This window comes from Dreissena polymorpha, chromosome 4, assembly GCF_020536995.1.
Source record: "Dreissena polymorpha isolate Duluth1 chromosome 4, UMN_Dpol_1.0, whole genome shotgun sequence".
Taxonomy (NCBI): domain Eukaryota; kingdom Metazoa; phylum Mollusca; class Bivalvia; order Myida; family Dreissenidae; genus Dreissena; species Dreissena polymorpha.
Window position 1 is genome coordinate 126962551 of NC_068358.1, and position 10494 is coordinate 126973044.

General features: G+C 34.3%; 1 protein-coding gene across 1 annotated transcript in view; it reads right to left on the reverse strand.

Moving 5' to 3' along the window:
• LOC127878767 (uncharacterized) overlaps nucleotides 1-8722 on the reverse strand; it is an 83462-nt gene extending 74740 nt beyond the window's left edge. The window contains exons 1-2 of the mRNA XM_052425294.1: nucleotides 8619-8722; nucleotides 3087-3150 (exon numbers count right to left, since the gene is read on the reverse strand). Coding sequence (XP_052281254.1) covers nucleotides 3087-3099 — 13 coding nt within the window. The 5' untranslated portion in view covers nucleotides 3100-3150; nucleotides 8619-8722. The remainder of the gene's footprint in view (nucleotides 1-3086; nucleotides 3151-8618) is intronic.
• Nucleotides 8723-10494: the final 1772 nt, after the last annotated feature.

The window sequence follows — 10494 nt, forward strand, 5'->3', positions numbered from 1 at the left end:
AAAAATCTTCATGTTTTTTTACAAAATTTGCACTGACTTTTGTGACACTATGTTTCTTGAGAATTCATGACGAAGGTTTGGCAACTCTATAATATCCAACAGGAAATAATGATTCATTGTCTAGTTTTCTCCCTTTGCAACAAAGACCCAATGCCCCAGTAAATATGGACTTTTTGCGACAGGAATGTATGTAACATTCCTCTGGCAAATGACTAACGCATTCAAAGCAAAACATAAGTAACTATGAAACACATTTCCCTGTATACAATTTCACAAGAGCAATCCTTAAAAGCCAAGCAAACCATTTTAATCAAGTGTTATAAAAAATTTATGTGCAAAGAAACCTGGTAAGCACAGCTTAACATTCATGGCAAGACAATACCTGTCAAGTCAACACACTCTAATAACTCGAATGCATGATGACACAAACTTTTTATTTAAGTTAATCATAGGTGGTTTGGGTGATAATCCTTAGTTAAAACAAGGGAAGGTAACGAATATTTGTAAATCGGTTGAATATTTGATTCAAACTTTACGATTTGAATATTCAACTGTTATGCAAAGAAACTACCCAAAAAAGTATAGGTGCCACATAGCTTTTTTTGGTTTAGTGCAGATGTCTATTGTGTGTCAGTCACTATTGGGAAAACAATAGCGGAATATAAACATCCCTCTATGCATGTGTATTTTATAAATTCATGTACTATGTTGTCTACAGCAGACTAACAAACCCTAAAGCTAATCTCTTCAGTCAGATGGCCTTCTTTAAGTCTTAAACATGGTCATGTAATAAACAAGAGCTGTGTTTGTTAAACACAATGCCCTCAACTGCGCCGCTTTGAAGCCATATATTAGACTTTTGACCTTGAAGGATGGCATGCCAAATATCAAGTTGCTTTCTTCAATATTGCAAATGTTATGACCAAGGTTAAAGTTTTGGGACAGACACACAAACACATACAATGACAGACACACACATACAATGACAGACAGACAGGCCAAAAACAATATACCCCCGATCATTCGATCCGGGGGCATAAAAAACTTGTGCATGTTGGCTGTATATCGAACTTGGGTTCCATTTTATGTAAAGAAACATTCCAGAAAAAGTATGGTGAGCATTTTCTGTGTGCAAACAAAGGGCACTAACTCTTAAGTTCCTTGTGCAAATTGGCTGGCTATTGAAATTGGCTCTATTTTATATTAACAAACTAGTCGAACATTGAAGAAAGTTTGTTGCAGATTCAAAGACAATTGTACAAACATGACAGCAAAATCTGCGTATTCCACATTTTATTAATAAACAAAGGGCACAATCTCTGAAGTGACACGTGCAATTATGCCAGCTAACAAACTCTGCTTCCCTTTTATGTCAACAAATGTATCTATACAGTTTGGTAAAAACTCAATTTAATAAACTCTGCAAGTAAGAGAGCAGAAAAGAAGCATTTCACATTTTTTGTACAAATAAATGACAATGGGTCTTCAGTCTATGTAGTCATTAATGAATTGGCTGGTTATTTTGCCTTGGCCTTTATTTAATATCAACAAACATTTCCAGAAAGTTTGGTGAAGATTCAATGAATTCTGTACACCTTAAAGACCTTAAGCTGTAAGCATTTCCTGTTGCGCAGAGTATTTAATTGATCCTTTATGACATCATTTCATAGGAAAGGCAAAGAGCACGTTTCCATTTGGTAATATAGATTTTATATAGATTGTGAAGCAACTCCACCTGCTGGGCTGGGCTGGGCTGTTCGGTGATTAATTGCAGCATGGGTAACTGTAAACTGTCACAATTTTTGGTGAAGTGACACTCGTTTTTGATCATTAATTATATGCACCCTTACTATAATACCATACGTTTTTATATGCCTTTTTCTTGACAGGACTTGTAATGGGAACACCCTTGACGAATGGGCGGGCAGATAGATTTAGAGACCCTTGCACAAAATATGGTGGCAGTATGGCTTACTTGACTTATTTTTATTAAAAATAATCAATTAATAGTATAAGATGCTGAAGTTCTTTAATAACTAATAAGGTGTTACACCGGAAAAAGGCACTTTCCCAAATACAAAAAAAATACAAAATTCTCAATTGCCATCAAAATTGAATAAAACTAAAAAATTGAAATAAAAAAATAAAATATTCACAACTTGACAACATTTAGTTATCAACAATTGTTAAGTATTTGGGACCATGATAACAACAAGAGCTGTCACCATAGGATGACTTATGCCCCCTATAAACGCTTGATAGAAGTTATGAGCATTTTTCGAAAACCTAAACGAAGATTTTGAAACCTAAACGCAGATCTAAGTTCAAGGTCAAGGTCACAGGGGTCAAAATTTGTGTGCGCCGTATGGAAAGACCTTGTCCATATGCACATGCATACCAAATATAAAGGTTATATCTCAAGGGACATAGAAGTTATGAGCATTTTTCGAAACTTAAACTCTGATTTTGAAACCTTAATGCGGACCCTAAGTTTAAGGTCAAGGTCACAGAGGTCAAATTTTTTGTGCGTACGGAAAGGCATTGTCCATTTACACATGTATACCAAATATGAAGGTTATATCTTAAGAGACATAGGAGTTTTGAGAATTTTTCGAAACCTTAACACAGATTTTGAAACCTAAATGCGGACCCTAAATTCAAGGTCAAGGCCACAGGGGTCAAAATTTGTGTGCGTATGGAAAGACCTTGTCCATATACACATGCATACCAAATATGAAGGTGATAGCTCAAGGGGCATAGAAGTTATGAGCTTTTTTCGAAACCTAAATTCAAAGTGTGACGGACAGACGGACAGTCCGATCACTATATGCCCTCCTTCGGGGGCATACAAAACACCAATTTCCCAAAATGAAGACTGCCAGACGCAAATTTTCCCAATTTATAGGTTTTTTCGCACACAATTTTCTCAATTGGACTGATATCAGTACTTTTCCCAATTAGGCAAAAAAAAATCGCTGTAAATACGCATTTTACTTGCTAACAGAGGTAGTTGTTTTCAGCATAAGAACTCCTACAAGCATTATAAAAACAACTACATGTATAGAGATACAACAAAATAAACATACCATGTGACATCATAAATTAGTCTTGTTGCATGACTTCTGTATGCTCGTACTGGAATCACTGCACCTGAGAAAAAATAGAAGAAAATGAGGTCTGGTTTACCTACTACATTACAGATATATATTGTTCATAAACACTAAAACATTTATACACAATTTTTACCAGAATTAAAATATTAAAGTACAATACAACCTCCCTATATTTCAATTTAACCACTGATATTAAGTGAACACATTAATTTAAGAAAAATCAAATTTTATCTGTTTTCAAGAATTTAAGGTACCGTTATTACTCAAAGTTTTCGGACACTAAGTGTTCAGACACCCTTTTTTGGCATTCCATGATGTTTAAACCCATTGAATTTTTTTTGGAAAGTTCTCATAAAAAACTTAAAGAGACAGTGTCACAAATTAGATGACACAAAAATTACATTACACAATTTATATGCAAATTACTTGGTTAAAATTTAAGCTATAAAGTTATTCATATTTATGATTAATATTTTAACTTTTATAACATTGTGTCTCAAAACTATAGAATATGTTCCAAAGTTTTCATCAGCTGTGAGACATTTGTCCCACCCATTATGATACCTTGTCAGACCACCGAACACACTTTCAGTTAATGATGGGTCATCGTTATTATATTTTAGGCCTATACCTGTTTAAGTGAATTCTTTCCTTGGTTTATTGAAATAAACATTTTCACTAGAAATGGTGCCAATGTTATGCAAGCAATATAGCAACATAATTTGTTATACTCTGTTAAGTTTGAAAAGACAAATGAAATACAACAACTCAACAGAGCTAATCGGATTAGTAATTAATGTGACACTCATAATATGCCACACATATATTGTAAAACAATGTTTCTTATAACAAGATTGTAATTTATGTTTTATTAGTGCTTCAAACAATAACAAGACTTTCCCAACATTCAAAAAAAGTTTAACATCATGGCGCATGCCACCCTCCCATTCTATCTAAATTTGACATGATGCTGTCAATCGTTTCCGCTCCATAACTTTTCAGCCAATCAAGGATAATTTGAAACACACGAAAAGGATCTGTGTATATGAATTAAAGGAAATATATACATGTAAAATATATATATAAATTAAGGTAATAAAAGAATGTGGTGAGAAATTGCAGTGCCTTCCCCAGGAATTTGTTCAGGCGCCCCGGGGGTGGGTTCGGGAGGGGTGTCCCCTCCCTACGTTGATTTTTTTTTAATTTAACGTGTCAATTCACGTTCTGTGGTGCGTTATAACTCAAAGAAAAACAGCGTCAAAAGACGTCATTTGGTGCGCTATGACTCTTCAAAAAAATCCCCCAGTCATTTAAAAATATATATTTTTATATTGTTTAATTGTTTTAAAACTTTTCCGCACAGCTAGTAAAATCCCGACTCGAACGATTCCCCAATACATCCGTTTCAACCCGAATCTATTACTGTATACTTACTATTTTTCAAGTTTCTATTTATTACCCGATAATCCCGTTTATTCCGTTTTTATCAAACTCTTTCTGGTAAATATTTACGATAAAAGCTTTCAGTTATTTCTTTAACACAAACCTTGTCATTTTTTAAGTGACTATTTATAGATTTGATGAAATATTGCCTCTGAATATGCGTCAATCCCCTGACCTGTTGTGTGCTTGTTAAAACGCTCAATACACGCCATTTGTATGCAATAGACGAGACGTTGTACATGCTGCATAATTTTCGCGCTCTTTTTAATTGAGAAAAAGATTCGACACAAAATAAATTTGCGCTGCTAATTTGAAGCAAAAATATTTAACGTTGCGGTAACATTTACATTCGGAAGTGTGTTTCGGATTAAAAACGCGTTAACATCGACTTACGGTAATGGGTTTCGGATTACAAATTTAATTATTCCCATTTGAGATTTCAACAAATATTAACCGTTGCGTTATAAATTCAACGATAATTTGTTTACACACTTTACGAGTCGAATAAATGTTTTGACGGAATTATGCATGAAATTCACGTTGTCCACGAGGATCACGGCCGGTCTTCTAACTATCGATTATCGGACGAAGCATTTACAAGTGTGCGTAATTAATTCAACGAAAATTTGTTAAAGCGCATTACGTGTCGAATAAATGTCAGAAAAACGAGGTGAATCAGTTCTATAAATGGACATGTTGAAATATACATGTACTGGAATTAAATAAATTGTTATCACATAATTGTAACCGCTATAATAATTAATTGTTTACCACTTGCAATTAATTTCTCGTATTAATTATGAGTCATAGGTAACACTTGTTTACAGTAAAAAGGTGTGATGATGATGCCCGAAACCGTCTTTAATGTTCTGTACTGTTCTAATTACCGGTTTTATATTACTCAAATGGTACAACTACTTGCTAATCAAGCTGCGATAAACTCTTACTTCATGCCCGACGTCAGTCAAAAATAATGGTCGATAGTTAACCCCGCCCTCATAAGCATTCGCATAACCGATTGGACGATGAACTTCACAGTTTGACGACTGGAAAGTTACCAGATACATCCTTGTCAGCATTTAAATGACCGTGTAATGTGGCTAGAATAATCGATACGCGCGTCATGCTATTCTCTTATCAGTGGATTATCCATTACCCCATGTGGTGTTTATGGCGATTACTTGTGAAAGTAGGTACCGAGTGCTCTTTTAAAACAGGGAATATTGATACACTGATAGGGAAACCTTGATTTTTTTGGACAATCTCCACTTTCTTTTACTGAAGAATACACTGATCGGAAAATTTCAAGCGCCCCGGGGACTCTGATTTCGAAATTCAAGCGCCCCGGCAAGGGGCGCTTAAATGGCCTGGGGAAGGCACTGTTAATAGATCTGAAGAAGTGCATATTTCAAATTTGAATAGGCCGACAGTTGAAAAAAAAAAAGAAGTTACAAGTTAGTATTCACTTTGCTCCAGCAGCCTTCTATGCTGCCTTGCCTCTGTGTCTGGAATAATTCCTAGGGAAAAGCCTGCTGTGAATTGTGATGTTTCTGTAGACCTCAGAGACAACAAGAAAAAAGCTAAGGAAAAATAAATGTACCTTAATGTTTAGTATATTTTGAGAGGACGATAAAAGTGGATTAACAACTATGAGCTTCAATAAATGAAAAGCAAATCGTCAGATATAAAAGGTACAAACATTTATTAAGGTTTTAAAAGAGTACATTAACCTAGCTGTTTTTGAACTCAAAACTGTTTATTACAGTACACTCCACGCGTTTTCCCCAAAAAACGCGCTCCCTCCGCGGGTTTTTTTCTGCTAGCGAGTGTTCACGCGGCGTTGGAAGAGCGAGGTGAACTCGATAAAACGCTCGGCGTTACGCCGCGTTCGCTAATTCCCGCGGCGTGTATTACTTTAGGCTAGTCGGTAAATGCAGACACTTTTCGTTCTTATCAGTGATTGCCGCGCAACGCCGCGTTAGCAGTGTGCTACTGGGCATGCCAAAAAATAAAAACATTGTTATAATAAATTGTTTAAATACTGAAGTACATGTATAAAAAAGATAATTGTATAGAAATTAATACGTATAAAAATTATGTTTTTAATTCACAGGTACGTCTACAATATGAATTAGTCTAATATAATACATTTGATAAATTAATATTTAAATCATAACACATATGACACAAGAATAAATGTTTCGTAAAATTTCCAAATGAGAATAATAATTCGTAATCCGAAACACACTACGATTTTTAATTGTTAACACGACGTTTACAAATGCTTCCAATATACAGTCATGTATATTTCCCGACAAAAGCGCGCGAAAATTATGCTGCAATGTACAAGGTCAAGGTACAATGTATACCCCTGCAAAGCGTGCGTGTATTCCGTGGTGTATTGATTTTTTTGATACAAACTTTGTAACGCAGAGAACATTGAATTTTGTTGATTTCGGTTAAAAGTTTCTTTGGTATTTATTAACGAAATTATTTCGCGTATAAGTTGATATTTCCTCTAAAATAATTTCAAATCAAACACGCCGAATCTTTATCGTTACGGTATTTTAGTAGAGTAATTATTTAAACACTAATTGTATAGTAAACTGATTAAAGAAGACATCTGGGCGGAACTGGATTTTAAGTGTTTGACGTTATGAAAACACGCAAAGCTTGTCTACTGACCTATTGTGTAGACTGCTGTCTGCGGTGTTTTGACAAAAGGGATTACCATGTGTGAATGTCACAATGCCGATTTGGTCCATAATTACTGGTAAACATTGTTTAGAATGTCGACGCAACAAGAATACAACTGTGAATATTAAATGTATTATCAACTCAATAGTTACCACCTTTTAGCAATCAATGGAATAACCTACAAACAAAGAGAAAATCAATGAATTAGCGAGCAGAGAATTGACTTTGTTCCGACAATTAAAACCATTCCTTATGCATTCGTTGAACGTGTTTACTTGAGTAAGTTATGTAGACAGGAAGCGGCTTTTCTTTGATTACGTCAAACTGTCAATTCACACCGATTTGCGAGATTTTTAGGGTATACATGTTCAGTATAGAAAATCACCTGCTAACATAAAAACTTTGCATTAAATTATCAAAATAAAAACAATGTTGCAAACTGTGTTTATATTAATTGGTAAGTATTAGTTAAAGGACGACGTTTTGTGTGTTGTAAATCAACGAGTTTTCTATACAACAACTACTTCTACAACCACGTCGGGATTGATCTATCTTGGTTGGTTTTTTTTAAATGGTAAATATTATACTACATGTACATGCATGTACTTGTAATAAATGTAATTTTATTTGAAAATCAGGAAGTCAAACAAAATTTAATTGATCGTTATCTCGTAAAACGCGGAGTTTCCCCCGCGTTGCCAACGCCGAGGGCCGCCGCGTCGGCTTATCAGTTTTGCCGATCGTTAACCGCCGTGTCCAAAATCATGCAAACGCCGCGTATAGCGGGATTTTCTTAATCTCCCTCCAGGTCGAAACCCGCGGAGTATGGAGGGAAATTGGGGAAAACGCGTGGAGTGTACTGTAACCTGCTTTTGTATAGCTGTTTTGTTCAATGCTGGTACATGTATGATCTAATTTATTCATAACATGCCACAAACAAACTGTCAAACATTGAAAATACATGAAAACACAAGCTTTTTTATATCTTCAAGTAAAAATTAAGCTAAAGATGAATATGGGAGGGTAATTCATATGAGAGGGGGTAATAGCACAAACTGGCAAACGGGCTAGTACATGTAATTAAGATAAAACTATCAGCTTTACATATCTAGAGTGGATAGTCCAACCACATTATATGTCAGGCAAAGGATTCAAGTTTCTGAAATGATGTTGGATGAAAGTCCACAGTGTCTCATTAACTTGATGAATAAGACCCACTCTCACATGTCTAGTCTCAGAGGGTTTTCCTAAACTGGTTTTGTTCGCTTCGTCGTAAATCAAACTAACATATACTATTACTGCAAACTACCAAAACAACAATATTCACTTTTCTATAAAAACAGACGACACCCATATACCAAATACCTTTTGGTCGCTTTAATTGAAAGATCTAAGATACATTCAATGTTAATGTGTTAATTTGACAGCTTCCAAACTTCCGGTCTGAGAGATTCATCTCGTTGTTATCCAGACAACGAGATTCGGTTAGTATTTTATGAAACGCAAAATTCAAATATAAACATGTATTTTTTATCTATTTTTATAACAAAAGGCGATTTTTACCGCAAAATGTATAAATATTATATAATATATTAATATTTATATTGTTTTAAGGTGAAAATACACTATGTTTACACAATAGTTGGAAGTTAACTGGTTCCCCGTTGAATATAACCGTTGAGTCCGTTGACTATAATAATTTTTTTCTATCGTATACAGAATTCTATTCTCCTAAGCAAGATGTAATTTTTAAAACTGAACTCTAAATATAAACGCTACAAATCGGTATTAAGTACAAACATGTCAATCGTAAATCTAGATTCTAAAACTCCAAAACGGTATGATATTTGCAAAAGTTAAAGTTATAACTCGCCGGGCTGCCGAAATCAGAGGAAAAACTTAATATATGTTTATATATCTGAAAACTACGTTACGTAAGCTTTCTAATGATATATAAATTGTCAAAATCGGTCTAGAAATGAAACTATAATTTAACAAAATACGTGAGTGGGTACATCAAATTTATAACCTCGGCGATTCGATAAAAGATCGATAGTTACGACACGGTCACGTGACTTAGACACAACAAGATATTTGGCGTAACGGTCCCGTTTCTTATCCGTGTAATCTAGAGTCCGTGAATCCCCTAAGTAAAAGATCGTGGTCACAATTCAAGGTCAAATGCGAGACATTAAAACGTTATATAATTGCCCCTGGTACAAACTTTTTTGACAGAATAATTTTCTTCTTCCTATTATATACAACTTTTCTTCTAGAAAGAAAATTTTGTTAGAAGTGAACTTGTTTTTAGAATAATACACTAAGCTCAAAATAAATATCAAAGTGACAAACATTTTGCTTTATTGTTATCGGTTGTCATAGATAAATGCACATATAACTTAAACAATATGCATATATGCATAATCAACATAATAATAAAACAAAGCTTGTCTTATTTTAACTTCAGTTTATAGACATTCAGAAAACAAATAGGCATTTTTTAAGCAAAATTATGGATTAATTAAAACATGATTAATTTTTTTTATGAAATAAGATGACGGAAGCTGACAAAAAATGCATAATCAACATAATAATAAAACAAAGCTTTGGTTCATTTAAAATTTTGTAATGTCTTATTTTAACTTCCGTTTATACACATTCAGAAAACTTAAATGCTATTGTTAAGCAAAATTATGGATTGCTAAAAAGATGATTAATCTCTAATAAATAACAATTACCTGGGTATTTGAGGATTTTTAATGAAATAAAATGACGGCAGATGGCTGAGTGGTTAAGGGGCAGCCTTTTGAGTGTGAAAACCTGGTTTCGTATCATAGTTAGTGCAGCTTTTTACTTGTTAATGTTTTTTCCTAATAAAATCATACTTAAGAATATATAACTCTTTTTTAGACTTACACTGTCACTTCAAAATATACCCACTCTGTAAACAACAAACTCAAAAATAAAACAAAATCTATTGAAAGTTGATGTATTTTTTGGCAAATGTTAACCGACAGACGCTTATAATTTAAGTGGGTTTAATTAGCTCATTTTAACTTGAAGGTTACCGTCATGACAAAACACGCATCAGGGGTATCATTGAAGTGCGTATTGCATGATGACCATACTATAAATCAAAGACGGGTCTTTGCTATAAAAGATAGTAACAACACTGCGTAAAGCAATCGGGAATCCTCGGACAATTCCGCCATGACTGCGACGGTGTGGTGTAGCCCACTGT